This window comes from Mya arenaria, chromosome 7, assembly GCF_026914265.1.
Source record: "Mya arenaria isolate MELC-2E11 chromosome 7, ASM2691426v1".
NCBI lineage: Eukaryota > Metazoa > Mollusca > Bivalvia > Myida > Myidae > Mya > Mya arenaria.
The window spans coordinates 17,173,941-17,200,616 of record NC_069128.1 but is presented as its reverse complement, the minus strand read 5'-3'; the positions used below and the strand labels follow the sequence as shown (position 1 = coordinate 17,200,616).

Sequence of the window (26,676 nt, the reverse complement as noted above, 5' to 3'; positions counted from 1 at the left end):
TAATAACTTTTTCACATAAAAAATAAAGATGTTTATCAATTTGTTGACGTTAACAAAATTCGAACAATCGGCCCAATAGTGGTTATTCATCAATATAGGACAATATACTCTCTCCATGAAACACTGAAAACATATATAAATAGTTAAATATTAAATATTTATTATACATATGAATAAAATTAAAGGTTAATTTATAGGCTTGTTTACAACTTTGTCAAAATCTGAAATAAACCAAGAGCATAGAAAAAGTGGAGCAATTATTCCCTAATAAAGCATAATTTTTAGCCCTTGGCTATGATTTGGTGCAAAAATTATTCAATACAAAAAGAACCATAGATTTACATTGGGAGACAAACAATGGTAGAAATTTATTCTGTTGAAAATGACATTTACCATTTAAATTATAAAAACGCCATAAAATTAATTGACAGAAAAAAAATCCTTGGTATGGTATAAATATCTTCATGATTCATTTCACACAAAAAAATGTTTACTGAAATATAAGAAAAACATTAAAATCTTTATATTAAAAATCAACACTTTCACTGAAAGATATTTTTGACATACATAGAAGCAATTCCATTATTCTTAAACTCAAAAAAGTGTGAAAAAGTCATTACAATTTATGATACAATTAATGGGCTGGTTTTGTATTTAAAGCTTCGATTATACAGAGAGAAGAAAAACAACATTATTTCTAGTTTAAATTATTCCAAGAAACTGAAGCCATCTTCACACTTTGTCTATAAATAGCACCATTCAGCTAGCCGCAACCTTTATCTTCTCAGAAACTGATCAAATGTTAAATTCATCATGAAAAGTACATGTATCGAATTCCCCCATATGACACAGCAATGGAGAGACAAAGAGTCAGGGAAATATTGCTGATGTGTCCTGGAATTTCAGACACCAAGAGATCAGTTTTTCAAAGAGATCATATTTTCTGAGACAAGATATAGAACAACAGCAAATGTCATCAGAACAATTATTGATCCTGTCCTAGAACTGAACTCATCCAATAACTGGCCTACTGTCACAATCATGTCCCCTGCAACGAGGTCGGCCCTCGAAGGATATACCTCATTCTGCTTTTCCATTAGCTTAAACGCCATAATTATAGGCTTATAAATACTAATGTTAATTGTCCATGCAATCCTCTACAATTTGAAATAGTATAAAATCCAAGAATATATGATACAGTGTGCGAAATAAACCTTTAATTTTACCCTGGTAGCCAATGGGGCTATAGACTTTGAGATTTCTGTAGCGCAAGCCAGATTTCCATAGCCAGTCAGAAAAACATGAGACATCTTTGTGAGTACTTGATATGAATTATAGACCAGGAATGTTAAAAAAAAGCCTGTACAGTATCTTCCTTAATACCAAATTTGGTCAACAAATGTCAACCCTAACTAAAGTAATTCAGTTTCAACTGTTTTTGTACTATTTTGAGTAACAGTGACCTTCACCTTGACCCTAGGGGTCCCAAATGCAATCCCGATAGAGGTCTTCATAATGTCTTCCTATACAGTAAAGTTTGGTCAAGATATGTCAACCTTAACTAAAGTTATTCAGTTTCATAGGTAAGTTTGACGCCGCTCGCCTGCTACTCCCGAACAAGGACTAAAAATAAGTTCTTCTGGGAAAACCTGGTTAACAATAACAAAGCCTTAACTACCCTACTTGTTTTTGAAAAGGATGAAACTCTAACCCAGTGATTATTTTTGGAATTATTTTTTACCGCCTGTGCCTTGCAAATTGGGAAAACAATAGACTTTGGGAAAAATACAAAATCATGCCAAAACAACTAATATAATGGCAAATATACATGTTTTAACTTTTTTATACATTCATTATGCTGTGAAAGAGTATTTAGTCTTGTCAAGAGTTTGTTTACATTTCAAGAAATTCATTGCTTTTTCATTCATTTACGTAATATGCATTTATCAAATTGGGAAAAAATTATAAAATTTTGGGGAAAATGGACAGTTTTTTGCAAGGGGAAACAGCCTTTAGAAACCAGTAAATTGCACCAAAAATCACTGTAACCAAACCATTTTTTGGCCTAGTAACAAAAAGACAAAGCAAAACCATTCAGTAACTAGCATGCAGATAAATTACATTGCTATTCACTTATACTGCATGCTAGTTATTGAACGTTGTCCTTGACAACATGGCACAGATCAGAAAAATCACCAACTTACCTTGTAATCAAATTTATACACTCATGCGGAGGAGCTCATGTATTATTTCAATAACTCTGGTTGTGGGTGAAATAACTATTACTTATTTATAACTAATTATTGACTGTATTCCTAGACGGCTCATAAATTAAAAGTTCGGAGCAATTGTAAGAGTGAAAATAATAATTCAACACTTTAATGCTTCATATCTTGGACATGTTAAATAGCGGCAACATTCATTAACATTAAAGGCCTTCTTCCTCCCTTAAGCCTAAAACCATTCCGTAGAATTTTTCTTTTTTATATAAATAATGTTTCCATATAATCTGGACTTCTGAAAAATATGACCATATAAGGCGACAAATTAAAAATGGGAAATCAAAATGTGACACATTAATGTCACAAATATGCTTATGAAATTTATTAAAATTATTAAAAAAATTGTAAGTTGCTTGCATATTTATCACGAAAACAACACCATTCCCGTGACACAAAACCTTAGACATGTCATTCTTAGCGGACCACTTTCTTTCTTTGATCCTCAGAACAGCGAGCCAACCTGATTTTTTGAAATTGAAAATACAATAACATCTTTTAATGGTTTTAATTTATGGTCATCATGAGACTTCATATGATACAACAACACTTTTCATGTCCGAAAATAGCTTATTGAGCTAATGTTTCTGGTTATTATATACCCAACTTTAAATAAAGATTCTTGTATCTTGTTTCTAACACTTCCATTGCCCAGCCATGACAACACCAAAGTTATCAAAATACCATTAGGTTTATTAATTGCAAAACAGACCATCTAAAAATAATTCATACTATTTTTTTCTCTTAGATTAACTGTATAATGTGACAAAACTAAAGCAGAAAATGTCATCAATTTGTATTCCCTTATTCACAATAACTATTAACATTCAGCAACAACATGTATACTCAAAGAAAACTAAATAAAGAAAATGTCTGACGTGTGACGTAAACAACATAGAAAAGGAATGGCACTCTCTCCACAGAGTGTTGATTTTTTCTTGGAAAGCACAAAAGGCATTACTTGCTATTCTAAGAAAGGAGTAAAAATTATTTTTAAATCTGAATCATGTAAGCCACTGACTAGCCCACTCAGCCCAGTCGGACAAAAACCAATTGCTAAAATTTCTTCTATCTCACATAAAAAAAGACTTTTGGTGATAAATTAATCAGAAATAGATGACAAATATTTTCAACATGCTTTTTCATATAAAATGTGAACAAATAAAATCACCCTTCTTACCCTTATTGTAAATTAGAATATTTTTAAAAGTTACATAACTCTGCCATGTTTTTGAATGTCAATTATCTCTCCTTCTTGAGACAATTTTCTGGAAGAAAATTCTTCAGATGGTAGTCTCAAGTTTGATTCAAGACAACTTTCAAAGTGTTAACGAGGAATTTGTAGTCTGAAGAATATGCTGGACAGGCCCACCGATTGAGATTTCAGAACTAAAATTTAGAAAAGACCTGACAATTTAATGTCAAAAACCCTGTACTGTTAGTTGTCTCTGCAGGTGAGTGGATTAAGTCTGTTCTTAAAAAAAAATGTAGAGATGAGGCATGTTAATTTTCGCAAAAATACATTTTTAACAGGAAAAGTACAATTGCGTCCCCCTACTATATTGACAGTTAATTTAGAAGGTCATTTTGATTGTTTCAAATCCTTAGCTGTCTTGGTGTTTGATTCATTTTAGATGTAATTTGGAGATAAACTATGTGACATTGACAAATACACTTTTGCTGAGCCAAAAATGATACATTATTTGTGAACATTTTATATAGTTATAGCAATTAACTTGAATGTGAATGTAAACTTGGGTGTGTGGTATGGCATAGTTTTTGTATCAGGTGTTACGAAAAGTATCACTTCTCCCTAAAGTCTCCCCACTTCTCCCTAAATTGACTGAAGCACTTCTCCCAAAAATTTCAGCCTAGTGAGAGCCCTGTACATTTTGGTACCTTTTTTACAATTATGATATCAAAGCGTAACACATCCTATTAGATAATTGTCCTGAGATTCGTTACAGAAAAAAACTTTTTTTCGTGCCAATCTGGTTTACAATCCCTTTAAAGGCTAATAGCCCTGATTTTACATGAAATAAAGACAGCCTCATAAATCATAGAACTCCATCCATCATTCATAAAAACATGTCTAAAGCCGTGATTAATTTGTTCATTTATCTTTTAATTGATCAAAGCCCACAGCTTCTTGCCTATGATTTTCAAACAAGATAATCTAAAAAATAAGGACACAGCTGCTTGCCTGATTTTCAAACAAGTTAATGCATCTGTCAATTGTAACCACGGACCCCCCAGTTCTGGAGAATAGAGTGGACTATGACAAGTCAGTCCAGCCAATCCCAGGTAAAACTGCTGGTTAAACCCCCGCCAAATGCCCCCGCACCCGGGGGACATCCTACGTAAGGCCCATTCCCCACTATTATCTGTGCGAAAACAAAACCAACGCATTTTGAAACTGCAGGGCCACCAGTTAGGTAAGTACACGGTCCTTTACTCCTATTTGTTCATAACTAGCAATACCGTAAATGTCCTAATAGAAGAGCAAGGTTTTTAAAACCCTCCTTCCTGAATAAGGAACATTTTACCCTGTTCCGTAATCATTTTAAAATCTGCTAAATTTGATGGTAAGTCATGTATTCAATTCCAACTATGCTTGTTACTATTTCGATGGATGTCATTAAACTCACATACACTCTCACAGATTGAACGTTTTGACAACTGGGCCAGTATTGGGTCAATGTCTGGAAACCGATAAAATGCCAAAATCAGCTGATTCAAAGACAAAAAAATAAAGAAAAGTCAGAACTGTCAATCTGTGAGAGTGCAGCTATAATGGACACATATTAAGCAAAAACTGTCAAGTTCTTTAACTGAATTTTGTAAATCTAAACCAATGAACAATGATATTACAACAGCGTAATGAATGCTTTTTGACAAAATAAGAACTTCTTCTGCTCTATTTTGAAATAATTAGAAGAGAGAATTTGAACTTTTGGTAGCGGCCGGATTTCAGAACTTTGTTAAAATTTACAATGTGACCTGCAGGATTTGAGACAACTGTTTCAGCTGTACTTGTTTTATTTTTATTAAAATGTTTGAACATTATAATCATTGACAACTATTTCACGTTAAAAAGTTATAAGATGTCATTAATAACGTTGTTAACCATTGATTCACAATCATTGAAACAAGCATTAAGTTCACAGATTCAAACAATTTTCATGTTTCAATATCTGAGCTTTAAGACTTGTATGAGGGAGTCCCTTTAAAGATTTCCCAAGCTGCAACTGTTTATGGCAACCTTTGAAGTTGTTGTTGCATGATTTCTCAACAATCACTTGAACCAAAATAAGTCATGAATGTTTGAAATGTCGAGCACTAGTATCGGCAGTGACAACTTTGTTCATGTAAACATGATACTGCTTTTTGACTTCTGCCCTATATGCAAACAAGAGATCCAGCTAGTGCTACATGATAAAGGTGTCCTGACTTATCATGTAAGAGGTCCATGGTATGGGTCTTTTCTTATTAAAGGCGCACAATATATAATGATGCAGATTTTTATTTTTTATTTTAGTGCAGTATAGTGTTTAACTCATAAATGATCATAACTAGTGGTTGAAATTAGCCAGTAGAGCTAAAAAAATTAGTCGAAAAAAGGTTACATTTTAAATGTACCATTGTGATGTTGGCAAGTGAATACTTTGATTACATCTATGCCTAATTCAAAATGGTTACAAGTAGGCAGAGCAAAAGTTTTCCATTTTTTTCATATGCCAAATATTTTGATAAAGACATAAGATTTGTTATAAATTATGTAAACTTAATGTGTATGTTTTTTTCACAACTACACATAATGGTTGAAAAGAGCTGTCACAGGACTGTGGCAAATACCCCCACTTGGGTCTTGTCTTCAATAATGTGTGGGAAAGTCCCTTTTAAAATTTCATCACTATATCCCCACGCAGCAGCAGCCTCTCTCTCATCACGCCAGACTATATATTTTACATTGTAGAGCAAAAAGGCAAATTTATCTATACAACACATGTTCCGACAGTATAACACATAAACACATGTTACTTACCATCTGCATTGTAAGAACATTTTTTTTAAATAAGATTATAATTTTCCGATTTAAACAGTCAATAGTTATTTATTTTTTTAAATAAAAATCATTACTGTCTGTGTGAAATGTATATTTATGTAGTGTTTCTTTCAGGACTGACTAAGTTTTAAAAAGAGCTTGACCATAAAGCAACACGATGAGCACCCTCCTAAAAAAGCATCCCAGTATACCTAACATGTCATCTTGTACAAGCCTACCCTGGCATATTAGTAACACATAATTTTTAAATTGATTTGTTGTTTTTGTTGTAGTGGTTTCAGGAAATTTGATCAATTGGGAGCCTTTAAGATTGGGCAGCACAGGAAATTTGATTGGGAGCCTTTAAGATTGGGCAGCACAGGAAATTTGACTGGGTGCCTTTAAGATTGGGCAGCACAGGAAATTTGATTGGAAGCCTTTAAGATTGGGCAGCACAGGAAATTTGACTGGGTGCCTTTAAGATTGGGCAGCACAGGAAATTTGATTGGGAGCCTTTAAGATTGGGCAGCACAGGAAATTTGACTGGGTGCCTTTAAGATTGGGCAGCACAGGAAATTTGACTGGGTGCCTTTAAGATTGGGCAGCACAGGAAATTTGACTGGGTGCCTTTAAGATTGGGCAGCACAGGAAATTTGACTGGGTGCCTTTAAGATTGGGCAGCACAGGAAATTTGACTGGGAGCCTTTAAGATTGGGCAGCACGAAGCATTTTCGGCAGTCAAAAGAGCAAGCAGTACAGTGCAAAATCGTAAACAAAACACCTAAAAGAATTGCTTATAAGCCCATATGCTTTAGCTGGTAAAATTTCTTCTAAATCTATTGAAAACACTGCAATGGACTTGTCATTTGTCAAACTGTCGACCTGTCAATGAGGCAAATACTAGGTTGACAGTTCATGTATATGTACATCCAAATGTTGACAATTATATTCACCATATAATAAGATATATATTTTATTATTCTCAAACAATTGAAGTGTTAAGCGTAAAACAAATAATAGTGTATTTGTTTTTTTAATTTCACAGCCTACCAATATATGGAAGATAGGTTTGTGACATACATAATATGCGTCTCATATTATGATCACACTACAAACCCATGTGATTTTGTCGGGTACATTTATGTGGCTTTCCCGTGCACAAAACCTATTAAAAAAAAGGTATCGCAAAAGGAAAAAAAAATATAAACACCAAACAAATGTCTGCAGGGCAATAAAAAATAGGGTCCACACTTTAATTACATGCATGTATGTTAATTGAATCAAGTATTGCTCGGATGAGTTCAAACTAAAAATTCTAAAAATAAATAAATCTTTTAAATCTTAAATATATGTTGTATATGAATTAGTTTTACTCAAAATTTATGTTGTTTCCCCCTGTACATCAAGAAAGTTGAGTTTTAGCCAGGTTTTAAAAAGGGCAGGGAGCTACAGAAAAAGGACACATCACAGGGTGCTAACGTAAGGAAGGGCACATTGAATTGGGCGATGAAGAACTTGAACAACACATATATACATATGACAGAAAATGTTAGGATTTCTGTTTAATTAAAGCAATGATACATGTAGATTATAAATGCCAGAAAATCAAAATTTGTATGTTTTTATATCCATAGTATAAGTTTTAATCAAACGAAAGGAAATATTTCAATATCATAAGCATTTCATTCTACGAAGAAAGGTTTTAACTCATAATTTGTGAAAATATTTCGTTGGTCATCATAATGCAAGGGTGGAGATGATCCATAAAAGCTCTCATGGACATGTATAATAATCGCAAAAATAGTCGCAAAAAACAAATAACTGAGATAGTGATAAACCTGTTCCTAGATTGAATACAGTTTAAATCAAAACAGTGATACATGTAATCAACAGAACAGAACTAAACAGAACATTTATTTTTAACTTGAACATATACAGTTCATCTATATTACAATAAACATAACACATGTTCTGTTCTATTCATGTAATCAACACAAGCTCTTTAAACTATAGTATACATCATGAATGACCACTTAAGTATTGCTAAGGCAGACTGAATAAATAATAAGGCTATTTTATTTAAAACCGGCCCTATACATGCAAATTGCAACAATGTGTTAATAAATATTAAATAAAAAATAGAAGTAGCTGTTCTTGATCTACATATATATTAGAACTCTAAACATACACTTATGACTACAGCTGGGAAATTGTCTTGATAACTGTTAACATCTTATAGCTTAACCATTGTAATATTGTGCACTGAAAAATAGGCAGATTTATTTAGATAGTAACCAGTTCTTTAATAATTGAATTCTAATTGATAAACAAAATTAAAGTCAGACTAACCAGATCCCTAGTCTAAAATAATAGACGTGTTAAACGGGATTCTTTCAATCCCTAACGTCTAAACGGGTTTGTGCAAAAACCGGGGGTGTTTTGAAAAATATTGAAATTGTATTTAGTGAAGTATTTTATGGCTGAAATTGACCATAAAGGTTTATCTTCATATTTAACCATGTAAGTGAAAAGGTTTTTTTGCACAAAATAAGCATTTAATGCATTAAAACACATTATTTACCTTTCCAATAAAACGAAAGTTGACTGACACAGACAACAATTATGCCAAGCGGAACAACTCGACCCAATCGTAATAACTCGGCCAACTCTGACAAGCTTCGAGATAGACCTCGTAAATACAATCGTAACCACTCGGCCATGGCCGAAATGTTCCGATTGTTTAAAAACTGTGCCCTAAAGCCTTGCAGGTGCCCTTCATGTATATATTGTTATGTTTTGACAGAATGAAATGAAAAAAAACACCGCCAAACTCATAATTATTCGTTGGATATTTATTTTTTGTGTACGGAACTAATATAAAATAATATTATCTGGTAATATTTCTTGTTTTTATGATAATTTATAGACGCAATATGCTTTAACCCGGAATCCCGATCGGAATAACTACCCACTTTTGATACTAAACAATTTGTACGGGAAGGATTTGCCATATCAAAAATCTTTAAAAAAATCCGTCAACGTACAATTATTTGGACTAACCTGTAACCAGATCCCATAATAATAGACATCATAAAACTTGGTTTCATTATAGTTTATTTTTAACATGTTGAAAAGAAGGGCGCCACGCTACTGGTACCAATGTTTTTAGTCATACAGTATATAAACAAATAAAACAATAACAAGGGACTTACCCAATCCATCTAAACTGGCTTCTTTGCCCATAATTACAGACATGACCAGGTTACAGGATGATGGGACGGCCTTTCCCTTCGTCTGTCTGTCTGTTCGCTACCTCCAAGCCCACAATGTTGAGTAATCCGTGTAGTAACCCTGACCTTGAAATTTGTTGATGATCAAGTCCAAGGAAATCCAACCATGAATTTTAATATCCTTCAAAATTGTTTATTTCATAACTGAAAATACATCCATCAAATAAGATTAATAGAAAGTAGATCCAAATTGTTTGATTTATGTAATTAACTCATAAAACACTAACCTAATTACTGATGACCATGTTGTTTACCACGACAAATATGCCGGTAAATGTTTTTGTTCTGAACTACTCAATTAACTCTCCGACTACGTCAATGAAATGTATAAATAGCAACTTTGGATTTTCATTACATACCTGTGTTAAGAGTTAACTATTTCCTTCAATAGTACACCATTTTTGCTGGAAAATATGCCACAAATCATAAATTATTTGCCTCCATTTGGCGACTCTGAGGATAACCAACCACACTGCAGTGAACTTTCGCTGACAGAGTGACCCATTTATCTGACGAGTCTGACCTAAATTTGCTCGTTGATAGCTCGATTTTGATTGGCTGTTGAAAAGTTGTTTGTGTATTGAATCTTAACTGTCAACGCATTTTGTAAAAAAGTAGCCGTATTAATTATCATTTTTGGTCAAAACATGAATGTCCCAATTTAATACAACTGGCTAGAACGTTGTTTTATATGTGATTTATCGAATATAGGTCAATAGGCCCAACCAATCAAAATCGACCTTGTATAACGACATATGTCTAGGGAAAATATGTGCTGTACGAAGTAAACAACTATTTATGGTAACATGCTCTAAATAGGGCTAACAATCATAATAGGATTAGTATGTAAACGTGATATACGGTTTAAACCGACTTGATCGGATTATTTGAAACAAAAACAAAACATAGTCAAATACCGTCCAATTTGCCGTACTTAAATTCTGCTGAGTGTTGTTCATATTGCTACGATACAGTACGGTAATTCATGAGAGTGCGTGGGAAGATTGGCGCGCGCGTTCTGCACGAAAGCCACGGGACATACTATTTTCCGTTAAAACATCGTACCACGTATACATTTTTTCAGGGTTGATTTTTATAGATATTCTGTAGATAAATATTAAATCTATTCAGATCCTCAAATCTTGGAGTGATGAAGGGAGACGACACCAGGGACGGTATTCATCCAACAACTTAAGCCACTTTCTAAATTAAGTCAATTCCTAAGTTAAGTTTTCGGCCATTGATCACATGACATAAATACTTCATGCTATCTGAAATACTTTATTTGGTTTGTCTTGGTTGAAAATAAACTCTTCTGTGTAAAAAGAAAAACAACATAATGCACACTTCTTTTAATTTGACCTTATTTTTTAAAAAAGACTCGAGTTAGGAATTGACTTAAGATGTTTTATGAATAGTGCCCCGAGTCCGTTTTCGAAAACTTCCTTAGTAATTTCTTAACTAAGACCGATTTTCTAAGGGTTTTGAAGTGAAACGTATACAATTTATTATATATAAATATTGCCACATAAAAGTTTGTGTATTCAATAAAACTAATAAAAATAAAAGTTTATATTTAAAATTTTATTAGGTTATTATACCGGCTTATGTATAGTAAGATACTTCACTCGAAATTATAACGTCTGTGATTACAAATATCGACTTAGAAACGGTTTCGGTCAGAAATAGAAATGGCCTGCCAGTTTGCGTTCACCCCGTTCTAATGAGTCCTAAATACTCCCCTTAAACCTGTTTGAATTACGAATCAGTATCAGTATTGGGTTGGAAACTTAAAGATGCACTCTTACTGCCAAATAAGATTTACCACAATTAATAATATTGTTTTAATAGGCCTTAAAGGATGAATACATGTCGAAAACAATGGTTCTTATGAAGAATATCAGTTTTAATTTGAAAGAAATGTGCATAAAACACGGTATTTCTACATTAAGAGACTATAGTAGATCACAGTAAATCTTTTAGCACTCACCAATCATTTAATATTTTTGCTTTTTCTGCTGTTAAAAACACGGTTACAATATTGTTTTCAGTAATTAATAGTTTCCTTAATTGCATAATTTAGTAAGTAGTTAAAGGTTTATCACTCAAAATTGATGTTTGTTATACATGTGTATGTATTGATTTTAAATAAGAGTATCACTTTAAGTAGTTAGTATTCAGAGCTCGCTCAAAAATAAAAGCAGTATTCGGCCAGGATTAGTGGGGGAGATTAACAGAGAGGAGAAGGGTACGCACGCACGCACACACGCAGGTACAGGCACGCACGAACCCACATACGCACAGGCACGCACGCACACACGCATGATATAGTGAATATATATTATTTTACACAGATGTTGACTTTCACACAATAGCTGAGTACTACTGACTATAATTAGCTGCACTGTTAGCAGCTGGTGGTGTATGGGAAATTTACCAACAGCGGTTTCATAGCATCGAGCGTAATATGAAAGCACCGAGAGTGAATATTCCATACACCCTAGCTACTAACAATGAAATGATTATATATTTCACCGAGTAGCTTTAATTAGTAATACATACTGACAGTGTTCTCTGCTAGACTTATACTCTACAGTTTTTGTTTCCCTATTAAAATACATAGAAAAGTAAATCACCTTTATTTTTGACGTTTAAACTTTAACAGTATAAAAATTATGCCATGTACATGTAGCGAACATTTTGTTTTTCTCGTTTGTTGGGTATAGAATTTCTAAAGGGTGTATGGACTATACACCCCTCCATGTGAAGACTCTAAACCAGTTTATGTCAGAGGTGAGCACTGGCACCGGATTTTCAGATAATTTTTAGTGAGGAATTATAAGATTTTTTTTTTATTTTTAAAAAAATGTTTGAGTTTGAAAATCCGGTTCCAGTGGAGGTGAGATATAAATACATGCATAGCCATTATAGTTTGTAAGTGCTTTATTTGTAACGTTCATGGCGTTGATGATATTGAAAAATAAATAACTCTGTCCCAAGTATAAATTAACGATGAAATAGTGATTTTCTCCCCTTTTCAGCTACTCCACATAGAGTTAGCCACACTATTTGACACGATTATTTTCTTTGCCTGTCTTTTCTTTCCACAAGTATCATACACATCCTCCTACAATTCCCGTCTCCTACAATCATTATCTTACTCCCCCTTCTACAATTACCCTACTCCTCCTTCTACAATTACCCTACTCCCCCTTCTACAATTCCCGTCTCCTACAATCATTATCTTACTTCCCCTTATACAATTACCCTACTCCTCCTTCTACAATTACCCTACTCCCCCTTCTACAATTCCCGTCTCCTACAATCATTATCTTACTTCCCCTTATACAATTACCCTACTCCTCCTTCTACAATTCCCGTCTCCTACAATCAATATCTTACTTCCCCTTCTACAATTACCCTACTCCTCCTTCTACAATTCCCGTCTCCTACAATCAATATCTTACTTCCCCTTCTACAATTACCCTACTCCTCCTTCTACAATGCCGGTCTCCTACAATCATTATCTTACTTCCCCTTATACAATTACCCTACTCCCCCTTCTACAATTCCCGTCTCCTACAATCATTATCTTACTTCCCCTTATACAATTACCCTACTCCCCCTTCTACAATTCCCGTCTCCTACAATCATTATCTTACTTCCCCTTCTACAATTACCCTACTCCTCCTTCTACAATTCCCGTCTCCTACAATCAATATCTTACTTCCCCTTCTACAATTACCCTACTCCTCCTTCTACAATTCCCGTCTCCTACAATCAATATCTTACTTCCCCTTCTACAATTACCCTACTCCTCCTTCTACAATTACCGTCTCCTACAATCATTATCTTACTTCCCCTTCTACAATTACCCTACTCCTCTTTCTACAATTCCCGTCTCCTACAATCATTATCTTACTTCCCCTTCTACAATTACCCTACTCCTCCTTCTACAATTACCGTCTCCAACAATCATTATCTTACTTCCCCTTCTACAATTACCCTACTCCTCCTTCTACAATTAACCTACTCCTCCTTCTACAATTAACCTAAACTTTCTCCTACAATAACCCTCCTACTCCTCCTACAATTACCCGTCCCCTTCTACAATCACTCTATTCTTCAATCTTAACTGACCCTGCTCCTCTGTCTACAACACTCTACCCCTCCTTCTACAACGACCCTGCTCCTCTGTCTACAACCACTCTACCCCTCCTTCTACAACGACCCTGCTTCTTTGTCTACAACCACTCTACCCCTCCTTCTACAATGACCCTGCTCCTCTGTCTTCAACCACTCTACCCCTCCTTCTACAACGACCCTGCTCCTCTGTCTACAACCAATCTACCCCTCCTTCTACAATGACACTGCTCCTCTGTCTTAAACCACTCTGCCCCTCCTTCTACAACGACCCTGCTCCTGGGTCTACAACCATTCTACCCCTCCTTCTACAATGACCCTGCTCCTCTGTCTACAACCACTCTACCCCTTCTTCTACAATGACCCTGCTCCTCTGTCTACAACCACTCTACCCCACCTTCTACAATGACACTGCTCCTCTGTCTACAACCACTCTACCCCTCCTTCTACAATGACCCTGCTCCTCTGTCTACAACCACTCTACCCCTCCGTCTACAATGACCCTGCTCCTCAGTATACAACCACTCTACCCCTCCTTCTACAATGACCCTGCTCCTCTGTCTACAACCACTCTACCCCTCCGTCTACAAAGACCCTGCTCCTCTGTCTACAGCCACTCTACCCCACTGTCTACAACGAACCTGCTCCTCTGTCTACAACCACTCTACCCCTCCGTCTACAACGACCCTGTTCCTCTGTCTACAACCACTCTACCCCTCCGTCTACAACGACCCTGCTCCTCTGTCTACAATCACTCTATATCACTCCGTCTACAATGACCCTGCTCCTCTGTCTACAATCACTCTATATCACTCCGTCTACAATGACCCTGCTCCTCTGCCTACAACCACTCTACCCCTCCGTCTACAAATGACCCTGCTCCTCTGTCTACAACCACTCTACCCCTCCGTCTACAATGACCCTGCTCCTCTGTCTACAACTACTCTACCCCTCCTTCTACAATGACCCTGCTCCTCTGTCTACCACCACTCTACCCCTCCTTCTACAACGACCCTGCTCCTCAGTCTGCAACCACTCTACCCCCCCCCCTTCTACAACGACCCTGCTCCTCAGTCTACAACCCCTCTACCCCTCCGTCTACAACGACCCTGCTCCGCTGTCTACAACCCCTCTACCCCTCCTTCTTCACTGACCCTGCTCCGCTATCTACAACCCCTCTACCCCTCCTTCTTCACTGACCCTGCTCCTCAGTCTACAACCACTCTACCCCTCCTTCTACAATGACCCTGCTCCTCAGTCTACAACCACTTTACCCCCCCCCCCCCCCCCTTCTACAATGACCTGCTCCTTTGTCAACAACCACTCTACCCCTCCTTCTACAACGACCCTGCTCCTCAGTCTACAACCACTCTACCCCTCCGTCTACAATGACCCTGCTCCCTCGTCTATAACCACTCTACCTCCCCCCTTCTACAACGACCCTGCTTCTCAGTCTACAACCACTCTAACCCTCCGTCTACAATGACCCTGCTCCTCTGTCTACAACCACTCTACCCCCCCCCCCCCTTCTAAAACGACCCTGCTCCTCTGTCTACAACCCCTTTACCCCTCCTTCTTAACTGACCCTGCTCCTCAGTCTACACACTTTACCCCCCCCCCCCCCTTCTACAACGACCCTGCTCCTCTGTCTACAACCACTATACCCCTCCGTCTATAATGAACCTGCTCCTCTGTCTACAATCACTCTACCCCTCCTTTTACAATGACTCTGCTCCTCTGTCTACAACCACTCTACCCCTCCTTTTACAATGACCCTGCTCCTCTGTCTACAACCACTCTACCCCTCCGTCTACAATGACCCTGCTCCTCTGTCTACAACCACTCTACCCCTCCTTCTACAATGACCCTGCTCCTCTGTCTACAACCACTCTACCCCTCCGTCTACAATGACCCTGCTCCTCTGTCTACAACCACTCTACCCCTCCGTCTACAATAATGACCCTGCTCCTTTGTCTACAACCACTCTACCCCTCCGTCTACAATGACCCTGCTCCTCAGTCTACAACCACTTAACCCCCCTTCTACAATGACCCTGCTCCATTGTCTACAACCACTCTACCCCTCCTTCTACAACGACCCTGCTCCTCAGTCTACAACCAATCTACCCCTCCGTCTACAATGACCCTGCTCCTTCGTCTACAACCACTCTACCCCCCCCCCCCTTCTACAACGACCCTGCTTCTCAGTCTACAACCACTCTACCCCTCCGTCTACAATGACCCTGCTCCTCTGTCTACAACCACTCTACCCCCCCTTCTACAACGACCCTGCTCCTCAGTCTACAACCCCTCTACTCCTCCTTCTTCACTGACCCTGCTCCTCAGTCTACAACCACTCTTCACCCCCCCCCCCCTTCTACAACGATCCTGCTCCTCTGTCTACAACCACTGTACCCCTCCGTCTACAATGACACTGATCCTCTGTCTACAATAACTCTACCCCTCCTTCTACAATGACCCTGCTCCTCTGTCTACAACCCCTCTACCCCTCCTTCTACAATGACCCTGCTCCTTTGTCTACAACCACTCTACCCCTCCGTCTACAATAACGGCCATGCTCCTTTGTCTACAACCACTCTACCCCTCCGTCTACAATGACCCTGCTCCTCTGTCTTCAACCACTCTACCCCTCCTTCCACAACGACCCTGCTCCTCAGTCTACAACCACTCTACCCCTCCTTCTACAATGAACCTGCTCCTCTGGCTACAACCACTCTACCCCTCCTTCTACAATGACCCTGTTCCTCTGTCTACAACCACTCTACCCCTCCTTCTACAATGACCCTGCTCTCTGTCTACAGCCACTCTACCCCTCCTTCTACAATGACCCTGCCACTACGTCTACAACCACTCTACCCCTCCTTCTACAATGACCCTGCTCCTATGTCTACAACCACTCTACCCCTCCTTCTACAATGACCCTGCTCTCTGTCTACAGCCACTCTACCCCTCCTTCTACATTGACCCTGCCACTACGTCTACAACCACTCTACCCCTTCTTCTACAATGACCCTGCTCCTCTGGCAACAACCACTCTACCCCTCCGTCTACAATGACCCTGCTCCTCTGTCTACAACCACTCTACCCCTCCGTCTACAATGACCCTGCCTTGCTGTCTACAACCACTCTACCCTTCCGTCTACAATGACCCTGCTCCTTTGTCTACAACCACTCTAACCCTCCGTCTACAATGACCCTGCTCCTTTGTCTACAACCACTCTATCCCTCCGTCTACAATGACCCTGCTCCTTTGTCTACAACCACTCTACCCCTCCGTCTACAATGACCCTGCTCCCCTGGCTATAACCTCTCTACCCTCCTTCTACAATGACCCTGCTCCTCTGTCTACAACCACTCTACCCCTCCGTCTACAATGACCCTGCCCTTCTGTCTACAACCACTCTACCCTTCCGTCTACAATGACCCTGCTCCTCAGTCTACAACGACCCTATTCTTACTTCTAAAATCACCCTACCCCCACCCCCATCCTACTTGAATGCAAACCGTCTTACTCCTCCTTCTAATATCACCCTAATCCTCCGTCTACAACCAACCTATTTATCCTTCTACAATCACCCCACCCCTCCTTTTATAATCTTCTACAAAAACATTGCTGCTCCATCTACAATCACCCTTCTCCTCCTTCTTCAATCATCATTATCCTCCGCCTTTTTCAAGTACCCTACTCCTCCTCCTCCTCCTGCTACAGTTAAACTTCTGCTCATCATACAAGTACCCTACTCCTCCTTGTTTAATAACCCTACCCTACGCATCACCATACACTTACCCTATTCGTTCCTCTACACCTTACCCATCTCCTACTCCTATAATTACCCTACGCCTACTACATTAAACCTACGCCTCCTTCAACAAACACCCTATTCCTACGTCTAGAATAATCCTTCTCGTCATTCAACATAATCTCCACTCCTACTTGTACGATAAACGTACGCATTCTTCTACAATAACCCGAATCATCCATATACATCTACTTTTCATTCTCCTACAAACAACCTTCTCCTCCTTCTACATTAAACCTACTCTTCCTTTTCACGTGAGTACCCTTCTTCCCCTTCCACATTTACCTTTCAACTCTTTCCACAAGGATCCTACCTATTCTTCTAAAATTACCCTTCTCATCCTATTACAATTACCCGAATTCTCCTCCTGCAATTATCCCTCCCCCCTGCTATTATCGAACTTCTTCGCCTATAATTATCATATCCCTGCATCACTACTTATCTTTCTTAAAAAGGACATACTGCAATCCCTTCATGATTACCATACTCTTCTTACGATTACCCTACACATTTTATTTTAACCCTTTTCCTCTTGCTACAATTCTTTCACTTCTCTGTCTGTCATAATTCCACTTATTTCTCACAAATAATAAAATTCTTAACCATTCTTCTCTCAAAGCTGCTTACCAAGCTAAAAGGGTTGTATTTAGCCTAATTTTTGTATGACGATCGAAAGAATAATTCGAGAAAAAAAATATAGTAAACTTCCGGTCAAAATAACATGTTTCAACAGTTTCAGTAAAAAAGGCGATTTAAAGTCACATTTTATTTGTTTTTGAATCGACAAACAACACGAGTTGGTACCAAATTAATGTATGAATTATTTTCTTGCATTAGATAGGGTGAAATGTATTTTATTAGCATGTAGACGTCCGTTGATATGGACGCTATTCAGCCTAGGAAAGTGGGTGGGGCAGGGAAATTATAATTTTAATGTTTAATTTTTTAAGTATTTGAAATAGTAAACTAAATGTTATCCTATGCTCTCTAAAACTTTCATCCTTGCGTTTTATTTGTGTTCAATATGAAGGCCAATTAATTAAACTATCCTTCGTATGATTTACCACAACACATTTGTTATCACAATACATTATTGGGTTATTTTCAGAAAAAAATCCCTTCTTTTAAAACCACGGCTTCTTTTTCCACCAGAAATATTAAAAATGGCAATACAAATTTTCTGCATATTTTATACATTATTGACCATTTCAAAAAGAAAAAATCCAAATTTATTTTGATTAGCTTTGCCAACTTTTACCAAATGTACATGTCTGCGGTGGTAATGGACCTCAACATTTTAGTGGGTCTGTGGATCAGATCTTTTTTATAAATGACTGAGCTATGCTGGAATATCAAACAAGAGAACGATGTTCAGTGATTCGGTCTGGCCACTGGAAACAAACAAATCCTTTTTTAAGGATGGCCCTATAATCAGGGCTCATCCTACCAGCCGACTTAGGCGATTAAGTCGCCCTGCCTGTGGCGACTTCGCTATTTTCTAAGATCAAAGCGAAGTCAACTTCGCCGACTTTTTCAATCAATCAATAAACGATATCGCTCTCAAATACACCCGACATCGTTTAAAACTACCGCTTGTCATAACAGAGCGACTTCACCTCCCATCTGTCAGTGCGATTGACAAACAGCCAACCGTGTTAAACTTAGTAAGTTTGCTCCATTTACTTCGGCCAATGAGAACGCTTGTTTTATTCAATCGAGGCACGTGTTTGCACCATTGAATTTGTGTACATGCACTATGTCATCGATGTAATAAAATTGTAAGGGATTCATATTTACACTTGCCGTTGTTTGTAAATGTCAATTAGTGCTAAATAGGATTTATACTTGATGAAAATAAAGGTTGAAACGATGTGCACTGATGACAAATGAACTTAACTGGGTGTGATTACCGTGAAGTTAGCGAGAAGAAGGGCAAGTGCGAATCACACTTCCAGGTTTGTTGTTTTTATTTCAGAAATGCTTTCATTATTATTAATTCTTCGATCGGTTAACATCAATATTCTATATATGAGATATTTTGCGTTCTGTTCAATAGTAATGATGCTTTCTACGTGGCTTCTGCGGGATTTCCCAGAACTGAAACGTAATGCTGACGATGTTGAAAGCGATGACATGATCGACAGTCCAAATAAGAAATCATTCAAAAATTAAAATTATCAAAGTAATTTCAGTCGGTACAAACTTTTTATATGAAATATTTTGTGTATTTGCAGACAATCAGCACAAGGCCGCCTTAGAGAACACAGTTCTGCGGTCCGAGGAGCCCAAGAAGAAAATTGTACTGGCCCAACTGTCCCAAGGATGACGAGCTTGGGGTCAAGCTCCTTAAGACTGCCTACAACCTGGCCAAGTGGGAGCTCCCCAAGGAGTAGTTTCACTGATGATATATTGACTAGTTTTGTTTCGTTTTTACAATTGGTGTCATGTTGTTTGATATAAGCTAGTTCTGTTTGTATTAATTAGCTTATTTGATTTATTTTTGCAGTATTTAATTCTGATATATTTATGTGAGCATGATAGGTTTGCATGAAATAAAATGTTTGAAACTTGCACTGTTTTATTTTTTTAAAGATAATTACAACAAATTAATACCAACTAAAAACAACCAGTATGACCATTTTAAAACAAGAACAACACCTATTTGAATGCATAGAAAAGTTGTCCAGGACACACCAGAACCCACCATTTGACATTTAAAATCTCAAATTTTTCCAACTTCAGGGACTTCCCACACCCTCCCCCGATCTCACTTCTCTCTAAAATTTCTGTGTTGGATGAGCCCTAATAATATTCTTATTTATTTTACTAAGTTACTTCTCTTATGATCTCTACATGTACTGTTATTCCAGAAAAAATGTCTGCCACTAATAAAGGAGAAGCAACAATGATATCACACGATGACGACAAAGCCATTAACTTTAAGAGGCTGGAACAAGAGCTGGAAAATGCCGTCGAGGGTGAAGCAAGATATTGGCGAGAAAATGATGCCAAGTTCCGTGCAGTGCACCAGAAAGTTGCAACCTATGATGAGTTTAGGTATGCGATTTCACGTTTCAAATAATCCTCATTTGTTGCTTCTCAGATATCATTATTAAGAATTTATTTTAGAATCATTCAGATCAATATTAAGACATAGAATAAACAACAGTGTGAAGGAGTTAGTGGTTAATCAGTCGGACTGAGTCCAATATTTTATTAATGAATCAAAGTTATGTCAAATGTAATTGTTTAAAGAAATATCCTTTTATGTTATTGGAGTAAAACAAGGCCATGACAAAACACCATGGGAGTGTTGCATGTTGAATAGAAACCTTAAAATAATTATTTCTACTTTAGGGAAACATCGTCAAGTAACATATCAAATTTTGTGTTTCATCATGCCTCTGATGACACTTATTGTATGCCATAACCATAAAAAAAACCTACAAATAACAGCAACAGACAACCTAAAACCAGTTTTATTCTTCAGGGACATAGTCAAGGCCTCCCACCTTAAACCCCTTGAGAAAGAAGATAAACTAACAGACATCAAGTTCATACAACCATGGAACTCACAAGCCAATAAAAGACAGGAAGACGGCAATAAGAAAGCCACTGAGGATATACCCAAGGTTTGTCTACGGTTTGATTTTACAGTTTGATTTTACGTGAATGAGGGCTTTTATTCTGTCATTTTGTGATTACTGTACCATTTTCAATGTTTATTATGTAACAGGCATTGAAATTAAAGTTTTGGATGAACAAGCCTGAATTCTTATTGCAAAATATTTAGTCCTGCTATATAAAATCAGGAATTTGGGACAGCTCTTAAAGTATTTTACAAGTACAGAGCTTGGCGGTTGTTCGCTTTTTTCGACTTCTGTCACCTCAAATTAGTGAAGCTAAGAAAAAGGTTATTTTGACAATTTCAGGTTAATATTATAAATTGTAATAGAATTTAATTTTCCAAAGACAAGGGAACCATTTAAAGCTGCACTCTCACAGATTGTCAGTTTTGACACTTTGTAAAACATTTGTCCCAGAATCAGCTAATCTTGGCATCAATGCCTTTAATTCAGTCATATTATATAACATACAATTGAACAGATTCAAACTGCAGATGTTTTTACTTAAAGCATTAATAATAACGTTCAAAAATTGATGTTTTACTTATGCATTAACTTATCATAATTAACTGAGATCTGATCTTTCCAGCACCTATTATCTTATATCTACACTGGTTTCCAGATATTTGCTCATTTAAAGGCAAATTTAAACTGTCAAGCAGTGAGAGTGCAGCTTTAAGATGATTGAACTTAGATAACATTAAAGTAAAAAAATAATGTGTTGGTACTTGCAGGGTAAAGAGTACCCAACGTCTGGACAAGCCTTTATTCGTGAGTGGCGTCGATTCAACAAAGATACAACACAACAGTACGACTACCTGATCGAGCTTGGCGGGGAACAATTACGAAAGATTTTCAAACCTGAGATTGGCTTTGGACTCCTTGGTGAATTTGCAAACTGCTTAGATTGTGAGCTGAAAAATGAGGATTTCAAGAATGTGATTAATATTCTGCAAGAATTGTGTGAAACCAACAGGTTTTCGTTGACTGTGCAGTTTTTAAGTTCAAAGGAGAAAGGGTATTTGAACAGTTTGGTTGTGAAATTGAAAAATATGGCCTCAGATGTAGAAAACTTTGAAAGTGAAGTTTTGACAGATCTCCAAACGAAATATGAAATAAAACAGTGATATATCTACGACAATAATTAAAATTGCAATTTGCATGTGATTGCATGTTTGATTTGTTCTTATAGTTTTTGTATTGAATTCTTAAGACATATAAGGTACATAACTTAAAGTGGTTTAATGTGCAACTGATAATTGCTGTTAACAGATATGCATATTTTCAAAGCAATACATGTACATGCCAATAAATATTATTAAGTTCGTCTTTTGCAACATAACACTGGTTTATTTATGCATTTCATTGAAATGGTATGAAAACTCATTTATCTACGGTACATGTATTATAATATTACTTCAATCATTGGTCAAGTTCTCACTAAGGACTCAGGGTTGTTCGGTTAGCACACTCGTTTCCCACCGTGAGCTGCATTTAACCAGCCATGCGTTCATTAAAGGCTAACGTTACCAAATGTAAGCAAACTGTTTTGTTTTGTATCCCTGTTGCCACATAAGACAAACACTGCAAGCAGAGAACCAAACAGCAAAACGTTCGCATTAAACATATTTACTGAACACATGCTGAAGTTTGTCTTATATAGTTAATGTTTGAATGATCAGATTTATGTATAAACTGTAATTGATATAAAAGATGTGTAAACTACCCTATAATATTAACTAAATTGCCTTTCTTTCACTATTTTGACTTGTTATCCTCAAAGTTGTTAATGAATTAACCCCTCGTCACTGCGCCATTATGTGTCCTTATGAAGTAAAAGTATGGTGAAAATATTTTATTGTAGTTGTCAATTTATCTACAAGTGATGTTTATCCACTCGGACATTTATACCCTAACCTTACGCTACTGGTAGACCATTAAACTTTTATTTAACTATTTTTATTAGTATACTCTATGATACCAAAATTGCAGAAGAAACCCAATCTTGTACAGTCAAGAAAAAAAAAATGATGGCGTAACCACTCAGCTGCAGGGACTGGTATATATCTTATTGGATATTATATCATTTATTTAATTCCTTCAAAGCATCACATGATAATGTCAATCAACCAATCACCTACAGCCTTTTGCTAAATTCCGTTATGTATGGTTTTGGAAATCATGCACTTCAAAGATAATTTTTGGGCATATATCAAAATTCATTGAAGGGTTCCAGCTGTCAGTTTCTTAGTTTTAACACTCCTGATGCTTTGACACACATGATTTCATACATATTTAAAAAATGTTCCATAAAAAGTGCATTTTATGAGCAAGTCCCTTTAAGCGCATGGCTTGGTTTCTTAGCTGAAGGGGTTATGTTTGGAAAATATAACAATGAATTCAAAGTCAAAATTACATGATTCTAGATTGTTTATTTTAAACTTTTTATAGGCTTATAGCTAGTTCATAGCATATAATAAAATCATGGATATGTGTTATATTTTAACTACTATCATGTATGGAAACAATGCAGAATGTATACATTACCCAAAAGGGAGCCTTTTTGCCAGGTCACTTATTGGAAGTTGTTAGTCAGAGATGGTCAACTTAATCCATTGAATGTTTAATATAATATATTCAACCATGTACTTTTATTCAACAGCGAAATATAATCCCTTTTTTGGTCAATTGAATAGTTCGATGACAACCAGCATTGTGTCAACGTAACCTATTATCAAGCTGAATAAATATTGTCCTTGGACAGCAGCTGCTGTTGTTTGTGTCTTTCAGTGTAACATATTTGAAAAGGTTTCAAAATACAAATGTAACATGCGTCAAGTAAATTGCATGCATAATTAATATATAAAATGTCAAGGGTCAAAGACAACATACTTGTAATCAAGTTTATCATATATATAAAAGTTCAAGGTCACACTAATGGGTCAGAGAAGGACACCCTAAGGGGTCATGTTGACCAATACATTCAAAGTTCTAGGTCACACTTAGGGGCAAAGAGAAACACTTTTTAAAGTGTGTTGAAGTATGTTTTAAATTCAAGATCGCTTTAGGGTGAAAGAGATTCATTCTTAAGGGTCAATTTGACCAGGGTGAAAGAGGTTTACCCTAAGGGGTCAAGTTGACTAATATAGTTTAATTTCAAGGTCACGCTTAGGGGTCAAAGATATATACTAAAGGGTAAAAGCTGTCATGGTACAAGACTTGTACTTAGTATTCCTCACATCAAAATATTTGAAATCTGTTCTGGTCTATCTAATAATTGTATTTTAACAATGTTATCCATGCCAAAACAGTCATGACAATCATACAAGATCACATCAAATTCCCTTGATTTGAAGTTATGAGCAAGGATAACTCATTTCTGGAACATTTCACATGAATGGAAGGCTAGGAGAATTTTCCCATGCATTTCATGTTAAAGAGAACATGTCACTGACCAGTTTGTTTACATCTCTGAGTATTAATGTGTTAAACATGCAGATGGTGGTGGCAAGCTTATTTATACTTGCACTCTGGCCTTGCCCAATAGGTGAGTGCTCCAGGTTTGTTAGTCGTTTTAAAGGCACATGGCACAGACAGAATGTAACCCTGGTTAGAGCTACCCTGGTTCTTTAACATGCACCATTGTATAGCACTGTCATACATGACCCCCATTTAAAGTCCCTCCCAGAAAATGATTAGTATATGTTTAATTGGTGTGGCAGGGAATTGTACCTGCAACCCCTGGATTGACAGGCAATTGCGTTACCTCCAGACCAGGTATCCGCCACATTGAGCTATCATGTGATTCCGTATACTGAAACTGCAAGAGTATGCCAATACATGTATGCTAATAAGTCACTCACAGATTGAATGTTTTGACAACTTTTTTATTTTTTGTCATGGAACGAGCCATTTTTTGCGAAAATCCATGGAAACCAGTTATTTAAGACTGCTGACAAAAATTCAGATCACAGATTTTTATATTCAAGTTTATCAATTGATGTTTTATGCATTTTCTTAAACCGTTAGTAACAGTTTAAGCCATAAAACATTAATTTTCCAACAGAAATATGAAAATCTATGATCTGATTTTTTGTCAGCAATCTTATATCATTGGTTTGCAGATATTTACGCAAAAATTTGCCCTTTCCAAGACACAATATAAAAAAGTTGTAAAAATGGTAAATCTGTGAGAGTGCAGCTTTAAGTTGATCAAAATCAGAGTAACACACTTTGCTGTACATGTGCGTATTTTCTTTGGCAACATGTGTACCAAGTTTTATGTGAACCATATCTGAGTTACCAGTAGTAAATTGTGGCCAACAGTTCAGTTTTTGCAAGCTTATTTATGCCCACACCAGGGTGTAAACAGTTATTTATTTTTTGAAAATCTGTAGAGCTTATATTCAAGATGAAATAGACACAGCACACTTGTTATCTACATTACACAAGAGCACTTCAGTGCTACTGGCATAGCTCCCATTACGCACTAAAGACCTGGGTCTATTTTTATAAAGTCCAAAAGTGCATTAAAAAAAACCCCATAAGCATTAGGTGGTATATGCTTGTGGTAAGAATATTAGCCAGTCTTTACTTGTGGCATTTTTTTTTCATCCCAATATATAGTGGAAAATGGATTTAAGTGCATCCTGCAAAATAAAAAGCATTGGGGGAAACACCCTCTAGCAAACCGAGCCTGAACATTGCTTCTGGTCTACCTATGTCATTGAGTGAGTGCGAGTGATTAACTTCAAACCTGGGGGTTGTGGGTGACGTAACTATTTTACACCATGATATCAAGGAAAACGCTCAATAAATTTTCATTCCCGAGCATTGTGGGTGATCTTACTAGTTTATACCTTAATATCAAGGAAAACGTTCAATAAATTTACTGATGAATTTCATTCCTGGGGGTTGTGGGTGACGTTAGTATTTTACACCATGATATCAAGGAAACGTTCAATAATATTGAGAGATTAATTTCAATCATGGGCGTTGCCGGTGACGTTACCATTTTAAACCATGATATTAAGGAAACGTTCAATAAATTAAATGACGTATTTCAACGTACAGTAAATCTGCAGTCGTTCGAACAAGCGGTCGTTCAAGAACCAGCATTCCCTCGAGGTCGGAGTTTGGTCCCGAACTTTTTTCCATCTATTTTCATATAAAATATACCTATGCTGCATCGAAACCTAATTATGTCGAGGAGTCGAGCAATATTCTCAGTCCCAAGTACACAAATCATGCACAAAACCTTATGGCTCGCTCGAGGTCATAATTTCACACTTTTTCCCGAACGCGTGTTCCAAAATAAACAAAAAATTGCTAGGTATTAAAATTTTCGCAAGTTGTAAAAATTGCAATGACAGTTGAAAGGCAATTGATAAGGTGTGAAAAACCGTTTAACACTGTTAACGCATGATCAATATTAGTTGATATGAGCATTTTAGAAGATAATTATGAGAAATGT

The 26,676-nt window shown here is 36.8% G+C and overlaps 2 protein-coding genes across 2 annotated transcripts in view; one reads left to right on the top strand and one right to left on the bottom strand.

Moving 5' to 3' along the window:
* LOC128240544 (uncharacterized) overlaps positions 1–10,107 on the bottom strand; it is a 43,717-nt gene extending 33,610 nt beyond the window's left edge. Inside the window, exons 1-2 of the mRNA XM_052957211.1 lie at positions 9,974–10,107; positions 9,537–9,758 (exon numbers count right to left, since the gene is read on the bottom strand). Of these exons, the coding sequence (XP_052813171.1) occupies positions 9,537–9,579 (43 nt within the window). The 5' untranslated portion in view covers positions 9,580–9,758; positions 9,974–10,107. The remainder of the gene's footprint in view (positions 1–9,536; positions 9,759–9,973) is intronic.
* An 8,159-nt stretch (positions 10,108–18,266) lies between these two features.
* Positions 18,267–23,878, top strand: LOC128240893 (coiled-coil domain-containing protein 103-like). Its single transcript, XM_052957881.1, has 4 exons — positions 18,267–18,390; positions 20,448–20,634; positions 21,068–21,209; positions 21,938–23,878. Exons 2-4 carry the CDS (start codon positions 20,453–20,455, stop codon positions 22,328–22,330), a joined length of 717 nt encoding a protein of 238 aa, XP_052813841.1. The 5' UTR covers positions 18,267–18,390; positions 20,448–20,452; the 3' UTR covers positions 22,331–23,878.
* Positions 23,879–26,676: the final 2,798 nt, after the last annotated feature.